The sequence below is a fragment of the Gopherus flavomarginatus genome, chromosome 4 (assembly GCF_025201925.1).
Source record: "Gopherus flavomarginatus isolate rGopFla2 chromosome 4, rGopFla2.mat.asm, whole genome shotgun sequence".
Taxonomy (NCBI): Eukaryota; Metazoa; Chordata; order Testudines; family Testudinidae; genus Gopherus; species Gopherus flavomarginatus.
In genome coordinates, this window is record NC_066620.1 from 105,277,228 (window position 1) to 105,304,314 (window position 27,087).

Genomic DNA, 27,087 nt, shown 5'->3' on the forward strand with positions numbered 1-27,087 from the left:
AATGTGTAGTGGCTACTGCTTCTCCATAATAAATTATTTCCACATAAGAATATTTGAAACTCACCTAAAAACCACAAACCAAAAATTTGGTGGCTGATCAAAATATGTTACAGCATAATCAGCAAAAGTTGTTTTAGCCCATTCATCCTCATAGCAGGGGTATTTTTTGATAGACTGACAGTTGCTTTTAAACATTTCTCTGAAAAACAACAAACAAAAATAAAAGAGATGAATGCTTAAACTTAATAAGGAGAAGACCTAGATCTTGACTTCAACTTCTACATGTAAGGAAGAACACCAGGGTATATGTGACCCATTGGTACAGTGTGTGTTATATGTCCTTCCCTACTGGCTGGTCCATATGAAACGATAATAATCTACTACTGCTAACAGTTAATTATGATATTCCTTTACCTGAAGTGATAAAGTCCTGTGCTATGAAGCTAGAAGTCCTGGGTACAGTCTCTCCTAATGACCAATAGGGGATGGTTGTCACATCTGTGTTCATATTGTGATTCTGGCATATCTCCTGAGCGGCATGAAGCCAAAGACCAATTGCAAGTAGCAACCCAACATTTCATTGCTTTTGCAAAACTTCTTTACAATTTCTAATCATCCAGTGTAGTTTCCTTTCCCTCCCATCATGCTGCCATCTTGTAGTTTTTCTTCTGAGGCCCCATTTGAAGATTAAAAGCTTTTATTTTACCTTTAAAACACTTCTTTGAACAAGAAGCACTTGAAAGCAAACCCAAAGATCCTACATTTCAAATGTGTCTTTGAAAATCTCAAATGCTTTGTATGTTTAAACAACATTTTCAAAATTTCAAAATAAGTCATGCATTCATCACATTTATTCTGATAAAACATTGGCTGTATGGTTATACAAAGAATTCCGTGGAACAGACTGCAATACAAAAAAATTCATTTATTATATAATACCTCAGTAGAGTTACACCACACTGTTCAATATTTGATTCAATCAAAGTCCACAGTTTTTGCAGGGTTTCTTTGACATTAGCATTCTCCTTAGTGCCTGAAAATAACAAATTGTGTTAGAAAAAAAATCACAAAATATTTAACTTTATCATTGTTCTTATTTAAAAAAAAAAGAAAAAAATTATTGGGGCAAATCAGTCATGTTCTGAATCGAGTTATGTTCTAATTTTAAATTTTACAGAATTCTTGCACTTTTGGAAACTAATTTCTCCTTTAACGCAGTACCATCTCCTCTACCATCTCCTGTACCATTCTCCTTGTCACATGCTGATCAGCCCTCCTGCTATAGTGAAGAATGATGTGATCAGTCCCTTTTACTGAAGTATACACAGGCCCAGCTTCAGGCACCAGCTTACCAAGCAGGTGCTTGGGGCGGCAACTCTGGAGCGGGGCCGGCACTTTAAGGTATTTGGCGGCAATTCGGCGGAGGGTCCCTCGCTCCTGCTTGGAGTGAAGGACCTCCCGCTGAATTGCCGCAGATCGCGATCGTTGTTTTTTTTTTGGGCTGCTTGGGGCAGCAAAACCCCTGGAGCCGGCCCTGAGTATACATCCCCATATATAATGACACATGAAGAGAAGGGAGTACCTCACAAGTGGAGATCAGTCCAGTACAAGTGGATGTAGTCCACTCCCAATAATAGATGAGGAGGTGTCAATTCCAGGAGAGGCAAAGCTGCTTTTGTAATGAGCTGGCTGGCTCATTACATAAGCAGCTTTGCCTCTTCTGGACTTGACACCTTCTCATCTATTATTGGGAGTTGACTATATCCATCCTGAACGAATTGGCCCTGTCAACACTGATTCTCCACCTGTGAGGTACTCCCTTCTCTTCATGTGTCATTATATAATGCCTGCATCTGTAACTTTCACTCCATGCATCTGAAGAAGTGAGGTTTTTTTACTCACGAAAGCTTATGCCCAAATAAATCTGTTAGTCTTTAAAGTGTCATCGGACTCCTTGTTGTTTTTGTGGATACAGATTAACATAGCTACTCCCTGATACTTGACAGTGGATAGGAGTAACAACTGAGAAAGAAGAGGTAGAGACAAACAAACGAAAAGAGTTAGGAAAAACCCACTTGGCAACTGACGCATGGAAAGCTAAATCTCCAGAAGAACAGAATGATGAATATAGACTGAAGCACTGTTAATTTATATGGTGCTTGCCAAAAATAAATAAGGTAGGCACTAAATTATTTGGGGCAAAGAGCCTAAATAAAACAAGACTAGGGATAATCGTTCAGGCACGGGAGAGTGTTGGGATTATGGATGAGAAGAAGAATGTATGAGGGATTGCTTGGAGAGGTGGATTTTAAAGGAGAGATCTGAAGGAGAGAGAGGGTGCCTGGCCAAAGACAAGACTGACCCAGGCATAGAATGCACAATGCATAGAGAGAAAAAGCTTCCATAAGGGTAGCACTGGCAATCATTCAAAAGGAAGAGTCAACCCGAAAGGGATGGTGTATTAGTGAAGGAGGTGGTACCCAGGAAGCATGTGTCTCTCACAGGGCAGTTTTCTGTGCCAAGGCACTCACGAGCTGTCAGAAAATTGTAATCATATGACAACTGTTGCCTTGGCACCCTGCGCACCCTTTTTCCTGCGCCGGCTGAAAAGATCACCATGGTTCTTCAGTCCGATGAAGTGTATCGATAGGAGAACAGATAGAATGTGATGGCACAAAGCCCTCTCTGAAACCACCCAACAGCAACACAAAAACTTCTTATATGAATGGGCCACTACAGGAAAGGAAATGCCAGAAGCATCTGAAAGTTCAGTGCTCACCTGCTTCAGAAGAAAGTTAGGACTTAACTGAATCATCAGCTCTATAATATTTGCAAGAAAAAATTGCACTGTGTCATTTGAGGCTTGCACTATTTTATTTAATTTGCAGGACTGTTTCATAGGAAATACATATTGGAACAATATTCATGGCATATGTCTCCATCACATGTGATATATTAGGAAAAGATTAAGAAGATTCAATATAACTAAAGCATTAAATATATTTTTATATTTTTGTACACGCTCTTGGACTAATCTCTGTACCTCTATTTCCTCATTTGTAAAATGCGGTTAACAACAACTACCTTCTTTACAAGGTTATTGTGACGGTAACTCATTAACATCAGATGTAGATATGCAAATTTATCATCATCATCTTTAGGATTTGGAAGATCCATTACACTGATACATTCTAGGACTTTCTGCTGACATTCCCTCCCAAGTCTCTGATGTAGATCTGTCTGTGACTAAGCAGTTTTTTGGGTACGAATGATGAAAAACTGTTTTGTCATACATTTATTTGTAATTTTTATCATCATCAATTTTTATATTAGAGTTGTCTACATATTTCTCAGTGATATACAATGATTTACTCAAGGTCTCTCTCCCACCTCCCAATCTGCTCATACTATTCTTATCAAAGTCTCTTTCCCAGCCAGAATAAGATGCATGAAATATCTTGCCACTGACATTTAGATTCATCACTGACCTAAACTCAGACTGTTAATCTTCTTCACTATCTACATTTAAAAAAACAAAACACACAAAACAAAATGTGGATATACAATATGTAATTGGCAAACCTAAAAAGAACTCTTCATGCTTTATCTCTTTATGATTCACTCATGCCAGCTGTTCATACATATTCTCTTGAAAATGCTACTGTATGTTTGATCACAAGTGGGCATCAAAATATTCAAATATTTTTAGTAAAACATACATAAGCCTTTATGTAAGAATGATAAACTGTTAACTATGTTGAGCTCTTTTTTATTTGTAGAGATCTGTGGGAATACGTCTCAGAAATGCATTACATTTGTTTAAAGAAATAGTATTTTTAAGTGAGCAGTTTCATTGTGTGGCTTAATATAGTTTTATTCTGAGGAAACTGATTTTATATATTATATATAACTCAATTATATTCCACTTTCCACAAACTAAACCCATCACAATATTTTGAGCTAACCAAAACTACGTTTACACAGGCCCTTATCCGAAGCCCACTGAAATCAACGGCAGTCTTTCCACGGACTTAATGAGCTTTAAGTCAGGTCCATGGTGAATATCTAGCATCACTGATGTGACTAAGGGTATGTTGTCATAACATATTCCCAGATTTGGACGTTAGCGTCCAAAATATGGGTGTTAGCATGAAAACCTCCAAGCTTAGTTACCAGCTTGGACCTGGTAAAGCTGCCACCACCCAAAAAATTAGAGTGTTTTGGGGCACTCTGGTTCCCCCAGCAACCTTCCCTGGGGACCCCAAGACCCAAATTCCTTGAGTCGTATAACAAAGGGGAATAAACCATTTCCCCCCCTTCTCCCTTCCAGGTGTTCCCTCCCTGGGTTCCTGGAGAGATACACAGAAGCAAGCTCCGTGAATCTAAACAGAGGGATTCCACCCTCTCTATTTCCAGTCCTGGAAAACAGAAGTACCGAGAGCTAATCTCTCTTCCCCCCTCACCCAGAGGGAATGCAAAGTCAGGCTAGTAAATCTAACACACACAGATATCCCCCTGACTTCTTCCTCCCACCAATTCCCTGGTGAGCTGCAGACTCAATTCCCTGGAGTTCCCACTAAAGAAAAACTCCAACAGGTCTTAAAGAGAAAGCTTTATGTAAAAAGAAAGAAAAATACATAAAAATGGTCTCTCTGTATTAAGGTGACAAATACAGGGTCAATTGCTTAAAAGAAACATGAATAAACAGTCTTATCCACAAAGAATACAATTTAACACATTCCAGCAACTACACACATGTAAATACAAAAAAACAAACCTATGGTCTTCCTATCTTTGTACTTACAACTTGGAAACAGAAGATTAGAAAAGCAGGAGGCAGAAAAATCCTCTCATAGCCGAGAGAGTACAGGCAGAAGACAAGAACAAAGAACTCAGACACAAACTTCCCTCCACCCAGATTTGAAAAAGTCTTGTTTCCTGATTGGTCCTCTGGTCAGGTGTTTCAGGTTACTCCTTTCTAGGTGAAAGAGACATTAACCCTTAGCTATCTGTTTATGACATATGTCTACACTGCAGTCAGTGGTGTAGCTACAGCTCAGGTAGGCACACCTGCACTAGTTATAATATAGCTAGTGCAGCTAAAGCAGCAGTGAAGATGTAGCAGCCTGTATCCTGACATGGGTTAGCAATGCAAGCATGTACCAGAGTTCTGGGCAGACTTGTATAGCCTATGCTATGGGCTGTGCCACTGCATCTTCATTGCTATTTTTAGCTGCTCTAGCTAGATTAAAGGTAGTTCAGCTATGCTTACATGAGCTGCAACTGCATCTCCAATTGCAGCGTAGACATATCCCGAGTGTCACACCGGGCTCTGTGTCAAGCAGTAAGTTCAATTTAATCAACCATATTCATTTCATCTATAATATTTCACTGCACTCCCAGTAAAAAATGTTATCAAATTTTCAGATAACTAGTAAGAGGGTAGCACAGATAAAATAATATGGTGAAACACTAAACACTTAAAATAAGATTTAACAGGCCTACCTGGTTTTCTGCCATTTATCAATTGCCTAATATGGGTCCCTCTCCAATTGCTTTGCAGCTTAAGCACTGCAGCTTCTTCTTCAGAAGTTGGAGTTCTGTTCTGCCAAGCAACAGGAATATTTAGCTCTATCACCTCTGAAAGAAAAAGGACAATGAACAGTACTATAAACAGGGTGTGACGTGAAGGCTACAATCACTACAACTGCTTGACTGAGAGTTAAACAACTATGTGAGCTATATTCCAGAAATGCCTTGATTTGCTCACAAAGCTTCCATTTATGCTATCCCATCATCCTGTTATAAATTTTACTATATAAGAACTAATGTAAGTTAAAGCACTGTTATCAAGATATACCACATGGGGACATATATTTATTATGTAATTACATGATGTTGTCATGCAACTACTATGCTAATATCAGGGGTCAAACTTGTCTAGCTCACAGTGATTTGGTAAGCTGGTATTTCTCCTTAGTGGGAGTCAACTTCTGTCACAGAATTTAATTTAAGTCTCTTGTTCTAGCTGGAAAATGACCTACAAAATATTAGCCAAATAGAAACTGATGGAGTGATGTCAGATTCCACAGACACCCTGAAACAAGAGGCACAATTTTCACCTCCATAACAAAAAACCTTTCCCCACAAAGAATTCTGTTACTGATCTGAGTGTTGTGTTTCACTCTCATACTTGGGAAGCCAGTCACACTTGCCTGCAGATCAGGTAAAATCTCAGGCATAACTGGAGAGAATGAAAGATTCTCCTGCCAAACACCATTTGGCTTAGGGAATAATGACCTAGGTTTAAAGTCAGGAGACCATGGGTTCTGGTCTCCCCTCTTCTACTGAATACTGTTAATATATCACAGCCCTTATTACTGTCCAAGGTTTCATATACTTATCTCAGGAAGCAGACCACTCTAACAAATAAAGTACAAGCCCACTTCAGACAGGTCTCTAAATGACAGAAACTTGTCTTATCCATTCAGGTACACTGCCTTTCAAAATGAATATCTGCCTCTCTATTCTGTCTGCAACTACTACTTTAGCCCCTAGACCACATTCACCTTCCACAGTCAACGGGTGAATTCTGATACTGCTGTGAAATGCTGGGTCTCATAAATAGTTGTGTAACCCACAGGCAAACTGCTGTGGTGTTCCTGCTGCCCCCGCCAGAGGCTCATCAAAAGAGAGGATAACAGTATACTTCTACTACCAGCAGGTTTTGTTATCTCAAGATCTATGCAAAAGACCTAAAAGTCCCGGCTCAAACCCTGCTTACCACCCAAATGAGGGGCAGGGGGAAGAGTATAGGATTAAGTAATTAAAGACTATATCATAATTCACATGCAAAAGAGGACAGAGTTAAGATTGCAAAGATTATATTTTTTCTGGTATTTCCTAAAGTTTGAATACTCGACTTCGCAACCTTCCTTTTATATATAATTTTTGGTAGGCTGAGCTGGCAGGTTGTAGGAGGAGCAGGAACATGGTCTCTAGCCCTGAATCTGTAGCAATTTTACAGGCTACTGCCAAAAAACCTAAATTTTATTGCTACACCCTCTAAGCTGTTCCTCTTCTTCTCATTGTTGTTTTATCATTTTCAACTCAATACCCTCCCCTTTACTGTACCCATTTGGTGCCACGGCAGAGAAGCCTGAGCAGTGCATTGGGACAGCAGAGGTAACACAGCCAGTCAATGCCACTGAGTTGAGTGTAAGGCCTCAGTTAACTCACTCAATAAATCTATAGTGTCTCCTCTTAAATTAGTATGAGTAGCCTGAAGTAACTGTAATTATGGAAATGATTTTATATTGCAAACACTGTGTCCAGAATTAAATTGGAACATTGTGTTAATGCTGATTATCTTATTTGTACTTTTGTTAATGCTAGCTGTCCCTTTAAGAACAGGACAAGGTTCTTGATTATACAGTGGGTTTGCAGGACAGCGATGTGTGGGTAGTTTTTGCCTGTGTGTTGAGAATATGGAAGTCTCTGCCTGTGTAAGCTCTAAAAACATTAGAACTTCAGTTAAACTTATCTTTTAAATAAGAAGGCTGCATTCTAAATAGTGTAACAGAGTAGGGAGCTGAATGCTTTAGGTCATTGCTAATCGGCTACTAAGCCTTTCACCTGCAGATAACCAGTTTCTTCAACAGGAATTAAAAATTGTTCCCATCTAAAGGATGCGTGTGGCTTCTATATGAGAACAGTTTGATGGGTCTTAGTTCCAGCTCACATGTCACAAACTCACTCTTATGCTAAAGACTTGTCTTACACAATGGGGCAATGGAGGGGGTGCGATTTTTAACGTGTACTAATGTGGTGTTTATTAATTGGTACATGTAGACCCTGCTGGCATACTTTAATGTGATGCTGTTTGAAACTTTCAAGCATGCTAGGGAACCTTTGGTTCTTTTAAAAGAAACGTTTTATTTTATTCAAGAGGACTTTCTGTTTCAGAGTTTCCTTTAACTTTATTTTAGAAACTTCAAACTACACATTTTGTTCAGCCCAAAATGATTTTCATATTTATTTTTTAGAATTGCCAGTGAACCAAAACCTCATCATTTGCCCAGCTCAGTCTAGGAAGTGGATAAGATTATTGTATCTCATGTCTTGACTTCTAGACAAGAGGAAATATCTAAAGAGGTTTTCTACATAACTGTACTCACAAAATTCTACACAGATTCTAGCCAGGGCATAGTGAACTTTGACTTTGAACCAATAAGATTTTTCCTACAAGAAAGAAATGTACATTTTGGGTTGTACCTATAAGATTCTCAAGAGTTTTTCAGTTTATCACTATTTCTGGCTTAATATGTGACCATATACATATAAACTATATGCATAAAAGTCACATCAAAAAGTTACTTAGGTTGCAAAGTAAACCACTTGAAAGTTAGGAAATGCCAGAATTACAGCTGCCTATGCAAACCTTATTTTACCCGCTTCGTGCATCCTGCCTGCAGACTTAGTGAGATAGGGAGTTCTGAGGGTTTCTATGATGGCAAATGTTAGGCAATCGAAATATAGGGTATGTGACCAGCTCCCCCTGAATAGAAACGGACAGACAAATCTGGATAAAATGATTAATAATATCAGCACAGTACCTGAAGACACATTGTCTTCCACAGGAGCATCGTTGGCTTTCAAATCCAAAGTGAAGGATCTAAAAGCGAATTCAAAATTGGGAGGAACTTTATTACCTAACACTTGTTGGATCAAATGCCTAAAAGCATTATTGAAAACCTAAAATGAAAAAGAGGAAAAAATTCAGACAAACATTTATTTTGTCAAGAAAGCTGATTTATATATTTCTTTGATCATTAATACTCTATACAGAATATTCCACAAATGTTTGTTTGTTTTTTCCATTTCAAAATTATGCCTTTGAGCTCCCATTTTGCACAAATACATATGACAAACACTTCCCTCTAGAGACCTAGATAGTTTCAGGAGCAAGAAATGGGAAAATACTCTTTCATCTTACTCTGTAGTACCATATTCATTTTAAATGTAAAACATCTGCTTATGAGATGACTAACATTTATTCCTATAGGACTTGGATTCTTTATCATAAAATGGCACAAAGGTTATTAAAACGTTTGGCTACCTGTTTATATCAGAGATGAACTTAAACTGAAACACTGATTCTTACTTCCTCCCCTAAACATTGGAGATGTTTGAATCTGGCACCAATTTCACATGCAACTACTGTGAATTGGACTGGCTTCTTTCTGTTTTTTATCAGTGAATGTAAAAAATTGAATATCTACTTCTAGTGAGTAATCTAACTGATTAAATATGCATCATCATTTCTATCAGCTGTTCTGTACCTGAGTACAAGTCACACATGCTGAAATCAATGTACAAAGTGTTGTGTTGAATAAAAAATAAATCAGGATGGAGCTACTCCAGTACTGTAAACATTTCAGGGAAAATATTTGTTAGGCTGGGTGGCTAAATATCAATTATAGTCAACAGTAATATTGCTGGTTTTGGTTGTAATCACTTTGTTATCTCTAGTGGCTGCTATTACATTAGGACACTGTATGTTAAAAGCATGATTATTTAATGTTTTGAAGAAAGACCTAGCATAATTAACTACATGCATACAACATTTAAGGGAAAGTTGTGACTATGAAAATAATCTATTGTCTTCAATAACAAAAATCCAAATCAATTTTTCCTGAGACATCAATCTCAGACACGGTAGGGAATTGTTCTGTGTATTGCTTTCTGAACTTTGGTTAGTCTCTTTGCTTTCATATCCTGAATTAGATCTCGAAAAGCCGATGAATTTTGATGTTTGAAACATGCAGTGCCAAACTGCCAAAACAGTGTCTCTGATTTTAGTATGTACAGTTCTGCATATATTATCATTTGGATATATAAAGGAAAGGCAATTTCTATTTGTATTTGTAAAGTCTATCATTTGCACATGCAAGTTATAATGGATTTCAAACCATGTGTGCAAAATCAGAGGCAGAGCTGGAGACCCCTTTGAAAATTTGGCTAATAGTAATAAATAATAATAAATAATAACAACAATAATAGCAGCTTATTTGAAGAAGAGAATGAATGTTCACATACACACTCTTTTATATTGTGAACTCTTTTAGAAAAAGCAGATTATTAGAACTGTTACCTTGAAGTGTTCTCTAGCTATTCCTGTCCCATGGAGGCTGTGAGGGAAGTGAGTTAGTTCCAGCTCCTTCAGGGCCTTGGAAAGTTCAGGCTCACTGCTGAAATTATTAATCACATTTCCAATAGCTTTCAGGATAACTGTAGCCTGTTCTATAAACCGGTAGCTCTCCTGGGGAGAGAGAACATTCTAGCTTGTGGAAGGAAAATGCTATCAGTTTATCAGATAATGAAGAATATAAAAATATTATGCATTGATTATTCTTCTTTTGTACCAGGCACTGTAAAATATTAAGTGAAAATTAAGATGCATATTTATATCGTAGTAAGAATAAGTGAAGGCTTCTCCTAGCTAAAATATACATTGTGACATAATATTGGTTAATCCCATCCATATATTCTTAGAAGAGTATTTGTATTTGGTTGAACACCACGTCAAAGTGAATGCTGCACATAGCAGTGTTAACCTTCACCTGAATTTCTATGTGAGACTGTAGAAACTCAGCTGGGAGTGGCACTCTAGAGACTAGATGCTCCTCTTGCAAAAATCTGTGGAAAGACAACCACAGAAAGCAACTGCAGGGGCAGTTTTACATTGTTTTTATGGCCAAGGAAGTTCCATCCACAGATTCTCCCTTTTGTAAAGAGAAGGGAGACAAGTAGAAAATGTTTCTCTTTTTTTCTTAACATATCAAGTTCTCAGGTTTAATCTACTTTCCTAAATATCCATCCTAGCTTGCATAAGCTACTTTAATATCCTATTATTATGCAGCGGTACAAATGGCTGCAAAATTATCCCCTTTTAAAAAATTTGTTGCACAAGTCTGCTTGAGAATCTACACTTCCATTTAAAAAAACCCCAAAGTCTCTGGCCCAATCATTTGTAAAGGAAACCTTGAAAACATGCACTGAGTTTAACTAATAAAGAGACACCTGTCTGGATCTACAGACAACCTAACCAACAGCTCTGAGAAAGCATTAATTTCTCCCCCAGGGTCTCTGATCACAGCTATCACAAAGCCCTTTGAATCAATAGTTCATTTTAAGAACAAAAGCTATTCTGGGGCCTACTGGTCATTTTGCAACCATATGGGGGGAAAATGTATTCATCTGACCGACAGTTTGCATCACTAAGTCGGCATTTTTGAACTTATCTTAATAATCTTTACATGCATTTTATGACTATCAGAGCTGCACACTGTAAAAGAGAAGACAATACACGACCTCTAATTTAAATATTTCCACTACATTCTTTAATATCCAATTATATATTGGCACATTAATGAATTTTCAGCTATTTTATGTGAAACACATCATCCAACGCCTGCTTATACGTTTACATCACATAGCTATAATAATGCTCATCTTCATATGTGTCTCTCTTCCTCACATTTTCATATCTCAGAACTGTTTCCCTTGCTTCCATATATATTTGGAATTTACATTACATTATTCAGTAAAATCTACTATAAATAGAGATGCAACATTATTTATATTAAGATTTAAATTTCTTTTTGTGACAATATTTCTGCACAACTCACAGAATTTTCTTGCATATCCTCCAAACTCAAAATTCAAGAGAAAAATTAGATCAGTCTGCAGAAGAGTGTGGTCAATGACTTGCAATAATATTGCATGCATTGTTATGGTAACATGTACCTTGTCAAGATTTGGCAAAACAGTATCCTCTTCACCAAACACACATGGCACCATGCTACACAGATGGATATGGTGCCCTATGGGGGAACTTGCAGTGAAGATTAACAAATGTCGCCTACATAAAAAATAAAATATAACAAAAAAGAAAAGCACGCTCTTTTAGAACAGTGGTTCTTCAAACTTTTCATTCAGTGGACCAATTTCACAACCGTGAAATTCTTTCCTGGCCCACCTCTCTTTTTAACCCTCAATTGCTAATTGCTTGATTCTCAAATAAGTACACCTCTACCTTGATATAATGCTGTCCTTGGGAGCAGGGCCGGCTCTAGCAATTTCGCCACCCCAAGCACTGTGGCACGCTGCGGGGGGGGCTCTGCCGCTCGCCGGTCCCGCGGCTCTGGTGGACCTCCCGCAGGCTTCCCTGCGGGGGGTCCGGTGGTCCCGCAGCTCCGGTGGACCTCCCGCAGGTGTGCCTGCAGATGCTCCACTGGAACCGCGGGACCAGTGGACCCTCCACAGGGACGCCTGCGGGAGGTCCACTGGAGCCGCCTGCCGCCCTCCCGGCAACTGGCAGATTGCCCCCCGCGGCATGCCCCCCCAAGCACGCGCTTGGGGCGCTGTGGCCTGGAGCTGGCCCTGCTTGGGAGCCAAAAAATCTTAGCGCTTTATTGGTGAAACCGTGTTATATTGAACTTGTTTTGATCCACAGGAGTGCGCAGCCCCGCCTCCCCCGCCCTCCCCCCCCGGAGCACTGCTTTACCATGTTATATCCAAATTCATGTTATATCGGTTGGTGTTATATCAAGGTAGCAGTGTAATTGAGCAGAGCATGAGGAAAGGCTCCTCGAACTACTGGTGAGGTTATAATTACAGGCTGTAATTTGAGAAGCCACTGTTTTAGATTTATTTTCTGCTTTAGTTTGATTACATGTGGTTTTTATAACACAGAATAACATATTGCTGTAGTATTTCGTAAGGAGAGAGTATAAACTCTTTGGGTCGGGGACTGTGCCTTCTTTTGGGTTTGTATGGTATTTTCCAGACACTGATTGAAACAAATAATAAATAATGATAAGAAGAATTTAAAAGCAAAGACCACAGCTGGCTACATTTAAGTTTATAAATCTTATCTGGAAAATCTAAAGTAAGAGTCAAATGTCTTAGGCCACGTCCAGACTAGGAATTAAAATCGATTTTAGATACGCAACTTCAGCTACGGGAATAACGTAGCTGAAGTCGAATTTCTAAAATCGAGGTACTCACCCGTCTGGACGGCGCGGCATCGATGTCCGCGGCTCTCCGTGTCGATTCCGGAACTCCGTTCGGGTTGATGGAGTTCCGGAATCGATGTAAGCGCGCTCGGGGATCGATACATCGCGTCCAGACTAGACGCGATATATCGATCCCCGAGCAATCGATTTTAACCCGCCGATGCCGCGGGTTAGTCTGGACGTGCGCTTAGTTATTCGTTACCTTAAACAAAATTACTATAAGGACATAGGCAAGGATAAGGAAATTTAAATATAAAACCAGATTAGAATAAAACCACTTTTATGCAATAATTCCAGGCCCAATCCAGTTAAGAGTAGCCTCATCAGCTGGTGATTAACAGAAGTTCAGTGTGCCTCCTTGGGAACTACAGCTAATTCCAATTTTGAAAGGAAGAAGAATTATTTCTTGTATTCATACAAGACAGGATCAGGCACTCAACACCATATTCCTCCTTTCTCTTGTGAACGGTGGTATGAAAACTTCTTTGGTTAATAGCAACAAGAATAAGGGAACAGCTACATGGTGCAAAGATTTTAAAATTTGCTTTTTTTTAATTGCAACTGGTTAGGGATGAAGACTACACCACTTCCTGGCACATGGACAGAGGGAGGAAAGCTTCCACTTGGATTTCCAAGTAATTTTTCTTTTTGAATGCGTCCTATTGGCATCCAGCGGGGGTGTCTTTTTGAATGTGTAGCGGCGTGGTTAACCGCTCCTGCCCTCTGGGGCTTAAAACAGCCCAGAAGAGGGCTGTAGCTGGGGCAAGAAGCCTGGGCTGATTGGGAGAAAGCAGGCTCAGCTGTGGCCAAGCCCCAATCAGGCCCAGCTGGCCCCTATAAGAGGCAGTGAGCCAGAAACCCACACAGTTTCCCTCTGCCTGTAGAGGGAGAAGGGCCTGGCTGCAGGGAGTTAGACAAGGCACCTAGGGTGGAGCAGGACTGGGGACAGGCAGAGGAGCTCTTGCCTGGAAAGCCCCAGGCTGTGAGCCTAGCATCAGGCCAAGAGATACTGGTGGTTGCAGGGGGCAGCCCAGGGCTAGGCCAAGGCAGCAGGTCCAAACCCCTTTGCTGATGATGAGTGGCTGATACTGCAGTCTGCCCCAGGGAATGGGGGCTAGAGGGAGACTGGGGAGTAGCCAATACTGAGGCAAAGTGGGGATAGTGGAGTGGGGTGGGGTTCCCTTGGGAGGGGGAAACCCAGTTAAAAGGGCACTGGGGTCCTGGGAGGGACATGGGGGCCAGAAGCTGGAAAGTGGGTCACTGGCTTGTAGAGGGTGCTCTGGATGCTGGAATGAGCTAATTCCCCGAGAGACCAGCAGGAGGCGCTGCAGGGGTGAGTCCTGCTGTCTACAGAATGAAATGGAAACTGCTCCACAGGGTGAGTCCTAAGCCCACTTCTACTCCCATGCCTGAGACTGACATGTTGTAAATTCTACACAATTAATTATTCCTTGTGGCATGATTGCAAATTGTGGAGGATGGGGAATCAGAGAAGTAGTGGCATGGGTGGGGAGCTTATCTGTAATAGATACCTGCTTCTTGGGTAGCTCTGAAACTTGCAGTTGCAGAAATATAAAGATTTGCTCTTTGATTTAGAGTCCTGCAGAAGACTAACTTTTTTCTGCTGAAATTTCTGACAGTGCAGTCCCCCACAGAACTTGAATCTCCAACTTTCAGAAACTGCACAGCTCAGAAGAATGTAGATGCTGATTAATCTGTCCATGAGCCAGTTCAATCAGGCATTCTGATGTGTATATTTTTTTCCAGCTGAAATTTGTTTTACTGCCATTTGTCACAAATGAAATCCATTTTAATATTTTTAATCAGTTTAGAGAAAAAAGGGAGCACTGTTCAACTTGGTTGACTTAATACCAGATATATAACAAGTCTTTGTGTTTACTTTTCTATTCCTTTGAAATCTTCTTTGATTTCATTTATAGTTTGTTGGCATGGACATACAGGACATGACAGATATATATTGTTCTGTTTAAGTTTTATAGGTACTTTTTGTAATTTTTTTTGATATATAAAAATAAATAACTATCTTTTAAAATAAAATCTACACAAGAAAAAAGAAGCTAAAAGTTCACAGCAGCAGTCCTTTGTTCATTTTCATATAATCTTTTTTAAACTAAACTGGCAAGTTTTTATTTTTTGAGAACCAAAAGCTTTGAATTATCCAGCAATTCAGTCCTTGTGGCAATACATCATGAATTGTTTCTTTCACTTCAAACATGTTAAGAGACTAGTAGATATCTAAGGATGAAGGGGGTGGTATGGGGTTGTCTCTTCTTTATTTTTACAGCCAAGGAACTGCTTTAAACCAGATATCTAGGGCTACATGCCAAGAGAAATGATCCTACAAAGCATCAATGTCATGGTTTCCTAATCATTTTAAATTGGAATTGTTTGGGAACTTATGTCCTTTCATGTTTCATAAATTCCATTTACAGAAGAGTTACAATACTGGCTACAGTATCATACTTCAGTAAAAGTTTTAATTAAAATGAGTGTTAGAGAGCTGCTAATACCTCAGCCAAATTTCTGAAGCCTTCTATTTAGAACTGAATGTATTTCAGTTTTTTTCTAGAAAAACTAGTGGGATATCAGCAAACAGAGTAAGGGATTCACAGAGTGACACACAATTTTAAAAACTTTAGTAATGATTCTTAAATCCAAATAAACATGAAAAAATCTTATAAATTTTATGCAAACATTCAAATAGTTGCAAATAATTAACCATTCCAGATTCAGTTATGTAAATTCTATCCTTAAGGCAACAGCAGGTCTTTAAATGCTAGAGGGAAATTAAAAAAAGACCAGTACACACCCTGGGGGAAGTCTTAGCATAGCAGCTTTGGTTGCATATGTATGTATCTTTAGCACAAGCTGTCCAGCAGTCACACTTTTCCAAGAGAAACTTTCAACCGTAAGCATGCCCTGTGGTATACCAGAACCTTCTTTTTGTGTCGCTGTAAAAAAAACAATTAGAAAAATAAAGTTAGCAGAGCAATTGATAAAATTTTATCATGAAACAGAATTCAGGATCACATTTTGGTCATCAAAGCCCATGAAAAAACAGACTATTTGTAAGTTAATATATGCCAGTGGTGCCTCCACCAGTAAGTGTCCTAGTCAGCCACAGAAATTGCCTACCCTTAATGGTAGCTCTGGGAGAAATTCAGCCATTTTTCAAGTTAACTGGGTTTAAAAAAGAACTAAAGTTCCTGGAGGACAGGTCCATCAGTGGCTATTAGCCATAATGGGCAGGGATGCAAAACCATGTTCTGAAGTGTCCCTAGCCTCTGCCAGAAGCTGGGAATGGGTGACAAAGGATGGATCACTTAATGATTACCCGCTCTGCTCATTCCCTCAGAGGCACCTGGCATTGGCCACTGTCAGAAGACAGGATACTGGTCTAGATGGAGCTTTGGTCTGACCCAGTATTGCCGTTCTTAACCAGTGTACAAAGACAGCACAGAACAAGGGTTATGTATACGCTCTACTCTGAAGGTCTTATTCAGAAGAGATATAAATTTAGATCCCTTTTTACTCACTTTGGGTACACTTACACTGAGAGTGTAAATTCCTGCTCAAGGAGCTACATGTGTGCTAACTCTGAGTTAGAATGCTAAAAACAGATTGTAGCCACAGTGTTGCGAGCAGGAGCAGGTTCTAGCTTTCCTAGGAACGTACCTAGCATCTCAAATGGGCTCATACTTGGAGTAGCTAGCCCCTCCTGTCACCTTTGCTACACACTTACTTTTAGTGACCTAGCTTGCTCAGAGTAAGTGCAGGTACATCTCCTTGAACTGGAATTTACACCACCAGCTCAAAGCGTAGACATAACCTTAGACTCCCACAGAACTACTTGGACCTGCTTTACCCTGTGTAAGAGGGTTTAACACATAGGTGTAATTACACTTTATTTTGGCTCCTTGGCATGTAAGTTACATGCCCTCAAGGTAGGTCTAGACTAAGGTTTATAGGCCTATTTAACTCATGGTGACTGCCAATTAACTTAATTCTTTAAAAATTAGAATCTAGATTGGGGTCGGCAACCTCTGGCATGTAGCTCGCCAGGGTAAGCACCCTGGCGGGCCAGGCCAGTTTATCTGCCGCGTTGTCAGGTTCGGCCAACCGTGGCTCCCACTGGCTGTGGTTTGCCATCTCAGGCCAGTGGGGGTGGCGTGAAGCGCCGAGGGATGTGCTGGCGGTGACTTCCCACCACTCCCATTGGCCTGGGACGGTGAACTGCAGACAGTGGGAGCCGTGATTGGCTGAACCTGCTGACACGGCAGATGAACAAACTGGTCTAGCCTGCCAGGATGCTTACCCTGGTGAGCCGCATGCCAGAGGTTGTTGACCCCTGATCTAGATATTTCAGACATTTGTGATTTACCCTAGGCAGACCCCTAGGGTATCAAGATGAGTCTGCTGTAAACAGATCCAAAAGTGTCCAAACAGGGATTTGCATCAATTTTAGTTAAATCAATGCTATTATTGCGTGTAGACCAGCCCAAAGATAGAACAGTTTGCAAGAAGAGAAAACTAGGCAGAAATGACACGGGAAATGAAAGGAAATCCATTCTGGAAAGGTATGGACAAAAAGGAATAGCAAATGATTAAACATAGTAAACAATTCCTTAAGAGGCATTGTTCATAAAAAGGATGTGAAAAAGTGTTTTCAATCAGTGTGGTGCAATACAAAAGCACCACTGTGGCACAGCCAAGTGTTTTGACAGATCATTTCCTGGAGTCAACTTGCTCTGTTTAAAGCCTGCCAAATTACCGCACAGGTGAACTCGTCTTACTAAGCAGATCTGTGTGACTCATAATTGATCACGATACTATGGACATAGCATGTGTCAATACTGCAGGAGAGAGAACTCTAAAATATCCAAAGGGAATACTGCAGTTCTCACTAAACCATCTAGGCACTGAGTGTCACCTACTCCATAAAAGACCAAAAAAAGAAAAAAGCATGGTTTCAAAAGAAGACAGTTAATATAAAAGTCTTTAGCAGTTGAGAACAATCAATATTAACACACTTTTTTCTTACCTCCAGAATCTCCCCAGCGTACTAATGCAGAAAAACTAACCAGGATTTCAATAGGCTTCAGACTGTCCACAAATAAATAATAGAAGACTCGATCATCTGTAAACTGCAGGTGGAAAAGGGCATTCATGTTTAATTTGTTGAATTAGTCTTTTACAATTTTTGATTTAAAGTTCAAACTTTGACTCAATGTACATATGTAAAACAAGCAGTAAATTGTTACCAGTGCTTCTGACAGAGCTTCAAGTTTCATTTACCTATTAATATTCATTCTTTCCACAGATTAGAGAAAAAATAGTTTCTTTAATAGAAACTGTACCTACATCTTATGCTCATCTTCCCTGTGTACCACCTTTAATTTAAAACCTGCTTATCTACTAGTATTAAGGGACCAACAGTTATAATAAGGGACCAACTTAGTTACCTTTTAAAAATATCATTACGATATGAAGCATCCAGGAATTGTTCTACAATTTGCCAACTGTAAGCAATTCCAACAAACTTGTAAGATATACAGTATTATGAATATTCTTGACTTGTGCCTTAACATACAATTTATTTTGCATCATTATGATTTCTACTTTGCAAAAATAATAAAATATGGTAGCACTTTACATAAAACTTTAATGCATAAACATCAGAAACAGTAATGTGTATTGCACCATTCCTATAAAATACTCCAATTTAAACTTCATTTGTCTTTAATTTTTCTTAAATTGGAGTTACAGCCATAACTGTAAATATTAGCAATTTGATACTGAGATATTAGCAATATTGGCATGTCTTCAGATCAAGGCTAGATGCACTTCAGGGAGATGTTTTACCCCAAACAAGGTATTGGGGTCAATATAGGGGCAACTGAGTGAAATTTAATGGCCTATGATATATAGGACATCAGACTAGACAATGTAATAGTCCCTTCTGACCTTAAAAATCTATAAAACTATGAAATTACAGTACAAAACTGTTATCCCATATGTTTGATATTTAATTTGCCAGATGGCATGAATATTTGATTTACCTGTGTCTAATAAAATATTATGGTACCAGAGTAAAGGGTTCTAAAGAATATACTTGGCCATCCTAGCACACAGCTAGGATTGCGTTGACTACATTTTAGAAAATAGAGCATGTTTTCAGTTGCATGAAGTTGCATATGCAAAGCAGATCATGGGTCAGGAAAACTGACCTATGATCTGGTTACACTTTATAACTGTGAGATTAGTGACACTGAAGATATGCTGCAGTTAAGGAATATAACCCATATAGATAATTTCTGGGTACAAGATTTTGTACTAGGTCTATTCATGACAAAGTTTAACTGCACAGCAATTACAGGGTAATGTACTAAATATGAAACTAAAGAGCAACACGTTCAGACATGTTTAATCTTCCAGTTACATTAATTTATTTAACTGTAGGTATCTAAAACATTGCTAGTGTGTTTACATTGTAATTGTAACTACATATGTAAAATGTAATTCCAGTCAAGTGCACCAGATTCTCAAGTGCACCAAAGCAGCACTTAGTACACCTAAAGAGTCGAGGGATGGGAGACTATACTTCTGCCCTCTCAATCTTGAGGCTCTCAGATTGAATCAGTTTGGAATGCTCTTGAGGGGCATCTCAGCAGCTGCCTCAAGGCAAATTTAAGTCACCTTTGCCTTGTATCTTAAGTGGAGTTGAGGATCTGGCACACTGTATTCTATAGTGTAAACTGAAATCTTTTTGCTACCTCCAACAGTCATTATTTTTTAGCCATTGCCAAACAGTAATCTGTGGTACTACTGTCATTTCTGATTTTGAAGGAAGGGAAATATTGCAGTATAAGTGTCAGCAACATGTTGCCTTAACGATGATCACTATTGCCTTAAGTATTTCCATATATATTTTCACATTATTATTTTGTCTGTAATAGTTGTTCATGGGTTAGCACTAATATTTAGGACTTATGAATTATCAAGATGTAGGTTCTCTCAATAAAAAAGTGAAATCAATAATGTGATGCATGCATGTACCTTAAAATCAGCTTTCTGATAACTATAAGCATATGTATTTGGTTTGTGGAAAACATGCAGGTTCCTAGAAAGAAAAGAGGGGAAAATTAATTTTAGTATTTTAATTTAGTAAATTTTCTCTCATCCCACATAGTGCTACTGCAACCATTTCTATCCATTATGAAACAGACTCAAAACTATTTCTTGAAAGTGGTTCAACATTTGAAGCCTCTTAAAAAATGAACACATAAAATTTATCTCTCGTGAAAGCTGTTGACCAGGGGTTGGCAACCTCTGGCACACAGCTTGCCAGGGTAAACACCCTGGCAAGCCAGGCCAGTTTGTTTACCTGCTGCATTGGCAGGTTCGGCTGACCGCGGCTCCCACTGGCTGCAGTTCGCTGTCTCAGGCCAATGGGGGCAGTGTGGGTGAGGGATGTGCTGGCCATGGCTTCATGCCACCCCCATTGGCCTGGGACGCTGAACCGCGGCCAGTGGGAGCTGCGGTCGGCTGAACCTGCCGACACGGCAGGTAAACAAACTGGTCCAGCCCGCCAGGGTGCTTACCCTGGCGAGCTGCGTGCCAGAGGTTGCCGACCCCTGATGTTGACATTGATTAGTACCTTTGTTGCAGGTTTAACTCTCTCTTATGCAGGTCTGGCAGCTAGTTTCATCTTATTTGGATTTGTAAATGGCAACAAACTGAAATAGTGTTAAAATTTTAACACCTAAAAAATCACTGAACTATAGAAAAAGCAGAGGCATCACTATAGGGGACGATGGCCTTTATGTAATTTCTTAATTCTTCTAAGAAATTGTGTTAGCCAGAAAATGACTAAGAAACTGAATCAAATTGTGACCTCAGTTTGACCCAGTTAACCTCATTGAGTTCAACTTTAACTGATGACAAAATTTGAACCAGAGTTCAGGGTTTTATACAAAGGAAGAGTTCAGATTATTCAAAGTCCCTATTGAGGCAGTGATACATTCTTGACATTCACCAATTCTATAACTGCTGATCTGCTCCTCCTCCTCAAAAGTTGATGCCAATTTTTAACATCCATATCAAGTTCTCTGTATTTGACCTATGTTCACATTAGGCAAAGAGACATTCAACATCATTGGCTGCCAGGATAAAAATCTTAGCCTGGCAGCTAAAATTTCTATGTAATAAAGTCTTTAAGGATCAGTAGGGATCATTTTTAAAAAGTGTAAGTTCTAAAAATAGGTAACTCTCATCCTTTTTAGAAATGAGAAAAAGGAACTGACAAGTTTGGCATATAAATTTATTATGGTGGTCTTCAAAAGGCTAACAGTAATTTACTCTATGTTCAACTAACAAACCTTTTAAAAACTTGTTCATATTTCACCATTGACTAAGTGAAGCTGTAACTAAACTACACCCTTTACGAATAGGAAACAGTGTTGGAGAATGGAAGGGGGAAATCACTTGCCTGGTGACTCTACTTCAAATCTTGAAGGATTCTCGCTCCTGTTTTGGTGCTCCCTAACATGAGACAGGGAGTCCTTCCCAAACTCTGAAATCTCTATAATGTTTAGTTCCTACAGGTAGCATGCAGGTTCAGGCACTAGCTATAGCCCTCCTTCATGTACCACCTATGACAATAACTGCTGCCATAGAGAATTTCCAGTCAGTTCTTAACGAGTGGAAAGTGAAGGCTCCTCAAAGAAATATCAACCATAAAAATAAAATATCTGAAATATTAGTGAGGCTAAAAGACAAAAGCTTTAAAAAAAATGCATAGAAAACTGGAACATCTAAAATTAGGTTCCCCCTCAGAACTAGGATTGCATATTAAGAAATTCCAACTTCTGTAAAGATACCAAAGGAAAACCACAACACTGCAGCATGCAGCTGTCAAACAGATGGTTAAGGGTTAATTAGCAGTAAACTTGGAACACCTGACCAGAGGACCAATCAGGAGACAAGATACTTTCAAATCTCAGTGGAGGGAAGCCTTTGTTTGTGCTTTCTGGGTTTTTTCTTTGTTCTCTCTGGGTTCTGAGAGGGACCAGACATGTAAGCAGATATCTCCAAGTTTCTGAAACAGCCTCTTCTGTTCAATTTAGTAAGTACCAGTTAGAAAGGCGGTTTAGTCTCTTTTAATTGTTTTATTTTGCAAATGTATGTTTTGCTGGAAGTATTGTATCTCTTTTTGCTGCAATTTGTATTTGTGCTGGGGGAAGGATTCTCTCTAGTGTCTATAAGCTGAAAGACCCTGTAACATTTTGCATCTTGATTTTTACAGAGACAATTTTTATTTTTCTTTTATTAGAAGTTTTTTCTTTTTAAGAACCTGATTGGTTTTTTATTCTTGTGTGAGACCCAAGGGGAGGGAGTCTGCACTCACCAGGGAATTGGTGGGAGAAAGGAGAGAAGGGGGGGAGGAAAAACCTGATTTCTCTCTTAGTATCAATGTCTCTCTCAGGGAGAGTCTGGGAGGGGGAGTGAAGAAGGAGGGGGGAGGTGGCTTTCCTCTGTTTTAAGATTCAAGGCATTGAATCACAGCGATCTCCTAGTGTAACCCAGGGAAGGGAGGATCTGGGAGGAAGAGAAGAGGGGAATGGTTTATTTCCCTTTGTTTTGAGACCCAAGGGGCTTTGGGTCTTGAGGTCCCCAGGGAAGGGTTTGGGGGCCAGAAAGTGCCTCAGACACTATATTTTTGGGTGGTGGCAGCTCTACCATTTCTAAGCTAGTAATTAAGCTTAGGGGAGTTCATGCAGGTACCCCAACTTTTGGACACTAAGGTTCAGAGTGGGAGTTCATACCTTGACAGCAGCAAGAACTGGGGCAAGAAAACAACTAGGTTATTTATATAACATCAAACAAGGCTCAATGCTTGAATAGCCTGTAGAATACATCCAAAACTAAGTAACAATCTCCAGGTTTCTTTTAAGATATAAAACGTCTAGGATTGAAAGAATTGGGTTTCCCTACTTTGGATACAGCTCTATAGGACTGAAAGTATGTCTGCACTGAAGCAGGAAGCGTAATTTCCAGCTCAGGTATACATACTAGCACTATGAATGCTAAAGAGGCTAGGACTTTTCAGCTTGGAAAAGAGAAGACTAAGGGGGGATATGATAGAAGTATATAAAATCATGACTGTGTATAGAGAATGTGAATAAGGAAAAGTTATTTACTTGTTCCCATAATATAAGAACTAGAGGCCACCAAAATGAAATTAATGGGCAGCAGGTTTAAAACAAATAAATGGAAGTTCTTCACACAGTGAACTGGTGGAACTCCTTGCCTGAGGAGATTGTGAAGGCTAGGACTATAACAGGGTTTAAAAGAGAACTGGATGAATTCATGGAGTTTCAGTCTATTAATAGCTATTAGCCAGGATGGGTAAGGAATGGTGTCCCTAGCCTCTGTTTGTGAGAAGGTGGAGATGGATGGCAGGAGAGAGATCACTTGATCATTACCTGTCAAGTTCACTCCCTCTGGGACACCAGGGATTGACCGCTGTCAGTAGACAGGATACTGGGCTGAATGGACTTTTGGTCTGACCCAGTGTGGCTGTTATGTTCACTAGAAGCTTGCAACTAAAAATAGCAGTGTAGCCATAGATGCCTAGGTAGCAGGATGGGCTAGCCACCCCAAGCACATTCCTAGGGTCTCTGATTGGACTGTACTCTGATGCCTGCTCATATTGCTGTTCACGCAGCAATGATTACACTGCTATTTTTAGCAGGCTAGTGGATCAGAGCTTATGTGAGTATATCTACTCAAACTGGAAATTACATCTCCAGCTCCAGTGTAGACACACACTGAGATTGCTGAAGTGGGACATGAATGGTGAATACACCTTGAGCTAGCCCTCTGCGCAGAGATGAATAAAATAACTGAAAAGCTCTATTTAAAAGTATAGTTCTACTCTGAAAAGTGACTGTAAAAATGGCACATTGACTGACAAAAACCATGCAATCCAATGATTTCAGAATCATGAACATTAAATTTACAAGTTAAAACACTTTTTAAAAAATTCCAGCCTTATAAACACAACCCAGCATCTATAGCCTGGTCTTGATTATAACTAAATCAATCTAAAATGTTTATTTTATTATTATAATATAAGCTACACTGATTTAAGCAGGTTCAATCAATGTCTATAATTATACAATATAGACAAGCCCTTAAGCTGAGTTCTTGCTGCATATTAGTCTTTCATTGACAGCTGCACAATCCCACTGCCTTTACTTGGTTTGTAAAGGTACAGAAATTTGGAATTATACTGATGATGCACAAGAACCAATAGAATTCAGCTTGCCTTAGCTTAGCTGTGTTGATTCTGCAGTACTAAGAGAAGTAAAAGATGCCAACAATTTATTTTTGTTCCTAAAATTAAGCCAACATGACTCAGTATACATACAAGGAAGTAGATCTGTTGAGATGCAATTTTTACAAAGCCATTTTTTACTGTACTTCACTACTTTGATCTAAATTTTAAGGAATCTAAAACAAAACCTCTGCTCCTTACTGAAAACAAGTAGAGAAGTCTTCAAAATCAAACCATGTTTCCCTGGAAACAGGATTCCGTTCTGACTCAATTTCTTCTGGCGATTTATCCACCATCTGGCTGTATATACTACTGTCAACTACTTCTGATGTCTGAGCCACATCAATACTTATATTTTCAATTAATTCATCTGCATAAATAAGAAGTACACACAGATTTCAACATGCTAAGAATGTGCACATTAAAGAAATGCTGGGTTTTCTTGGTACTGGGAACCTCTAAAAATTATCAAGATTTTTCTTCCACATTTTTTGAAAATGAAAATAAAATAAAACCAAGTAAATTAAAACAACTCAGCAGAATAGCAAAAACAAATTTTAAAAACCCTTAGTTGGCTGTAACTGGAATTTTCTGACTTTTCCACCTCCACTTATCTATACATTTGACATTGCACACCAAGCTAGAACTTTTAACATTGGCACTTCTGTTAGACATCCTGTAGCTCTGTGAATGCAACAGTGAACCCCAAGTCAGCTATATAGTGGAGAACACAAGCCCCTTCACCCAAAATTCTCTGGCCATATGCCCAAAGAAAAGCAGAGATGTCATGAGATTTTTGATTAGCTGAAGAGCAGAAGCAACCAGCGACTGAATTGTGGAGGACACAACACTACCCATCCTGCATGTACTTAACTTTATTACTTTGCAGGAACACGGCCTAATACTGCATTAGGAAAGTTAGACTACCACAATCTGACTTTTGCCAAATATGGATATAGAAATTTTGGTCTGGCTAGCCATCAGAGGACAAGTGCATGACACTGTTGCAGAATACCATATAAAGTGTACATTACACAAAGGCCTGGTCTACACTACACGTTTATATCGATTTTAGCAGCTTTAAACTGATTTAATGCTGCACCCGTCCACACAACGAGGACCTTTATATCGATATAAAGGGCTCTTTAAACTGGTTTCTGTACTCCTCCCCGATGAGAGAAGTAGTGCTGAAATCGGTATTACCATATCGGATTAGGGTTAGTGTGGCCACAAATTGACGGTATTGGCTTTCCGGGCAGTATCCCACAGTGCACCACTGTGACCGCTCTGGAAAGCAATCTGAATTCAGATGCAGTGGCCAGGTAGACAGGAAAAGCCCCGCGAACTTTTAAACTGCATTGCAGTCCCAAATCCAAAGAGCTCCAGCATGGACCGTACAGGAGATACTGGATCTGATCGCTGTATGTGGAGACAAATCTGTTCTATCACGGCTCCGTTACAGAAGATGAAATGCCAAAGCATTTGAAAAAAATCTCCAGGCTATGATACAGAGTCCACAGCACAGTGCTGTGTGACAAGCGTAATGGAAAGCCAAAGAATCAAATGGATGCTCATGGAGGAAGGGAGGGGGGACTGAGGACTCCAGCTATCCCACAGTCCCCGCAGTCTCCGAAAAGCATTTGCATTCTTGGCTGAGCTCCCAATGCCTGTAGGGTCAAACACATTGTCCGGGGTGGTTCAGGGTATAGCTCGTCAATTTACTCCCCCCCTGTGAAAGAAAAGGGAAAAAAATCGTTTCTTGACTTTTTTCAATGTCACCGTATGTCTACTGCATGCTGCTGGTAGATGCGGTGCTGTGGCACTGAATAGCAACATTCTCTCCTCTCCCTGCCCAGGTAGCAGATGGTACAGTGCACTAGGACTGGTAGCCGTCCTCATCATCATCCTGTGAGTGCTCCTGGCTGGCCTCAGATGAGGTTGGCCAGGGGCATCTGGGTAAAAATAGGAATGACTCCCAGTTATTCCCGGCAGATGGTACAGAACGGCTGGTGACTGTCCTCATCATAGCAATGGGGGGCTGAAGTCCATTAGCCCCTCCCCCCTTTCATGTCTAAAGAAAAGATTCTGTACTGCCTGGACTATCATAGCAGCGGGATGCTGGGCTCCTCTCCCCCACACCATTTAATGTCCTGCCTGGACTATCATAGTAGCTGGAGGCTGCCTCCCCCTCATTTTATCTCACTAAAAAGTCAGTGTTTCTTATTCCTGCATTCTTTATTACTTCATCTCACAAATGGGGGGACACTACAACGGTAGCCCAGGAGGGTTGGGGGAGGAGGGAAGCAACAGGTGGGGTTGTTGCAGGGGCACCCCCTAGAATGGCATGTAGCTTATCATTTCTGTGGGATCTGACACGGAGTGGCTATGCTCTCTGGTTCTCTAGTACACTTGCCCCATATTCTAGGCAGGACTGACTCTATTTTTAGATACAACATAAAGGAGGGAATGACCCAGGGGGTCATTCCCATTTTTGTCTTTGCGCCCCCGGCCAACCTCAGTGAAGGCCAGCCAGGAGCACCCATGACAGCTGCAGACAGTATAGAGTGACTGATAACCGTCATCTCATCACTAATTTACAATGGCACGACCGACAGTACAAAACAACTGGTAACCATCTCTGCTACCTTG

The 27,087-nt window shown here is 39.9% G+C and overlaps 2 protein-coding genes across 4 annotated transcripts in view; one reads left to right on the plus strand and one right to left on the minus strand.

Moving 5' to 3' along the window:
* The window catches only part of SHPRH (SNF2 histone linker PHD RING helicase), a 1,098,091-nt gene that overhangs the window by 328,289 nt on the left and 742,715 nt on the right, over positions 1 to 27,087 (plus strand). The window lies entirely within an intron of this gene.
* ADGB (androglobin) overlaps positions 1 to 27,087 on the minus strand; it is a 217,489-nt gene that overhangs the window by 75,132 nt on the left and 115,270 nt on the right. For all 3 annotated transcript variants that reach the window (XM_050949423.1, XM_050949422.1, XM_050949424.1), the window contains 10 exons: positions 24,640 to 24,808; positions 20,157 to 20,220; positions 18,142 to 18,244; positions 15,910 to 16,051; positions 11,809 to 11,923; positions 10,154 to 10,321; positions 8,616 to 8,754; positions 5,506 to 5,640; positions 940 to 1,033; positions 65 to 199 (listed from right to left, as the gene is read on the minus strand). In XM_050949423.1, the coding sequence (XP_050805380.1) occupies positions 65 to 199; positions 940 to 1,033; positions 5,506 to 5,640; positions 8,616 to 8,754; positions 10,154 to 10,321; positions 11,809 to 11,923; positions 15,910 to 16,051; positions 18,142 to 18,244; positions 20,157 to 20,220; positions 24,640 to 24,808 (1,264 nt within the window). The remainder of the gene's footprint in view (positions 1 to 64; positions 200 to 939; positions 1,034 to 5,505; positions 5,641 to 8,615; positions 8,755 to 10,153; positions 10,322 to 11,808; positions 11,924 to 15,909; positions 16,052 to 18,141; positions 18,245 to 20,156; positions 20,221 to 24,639; positions 24,809 to 27,087) is intronic.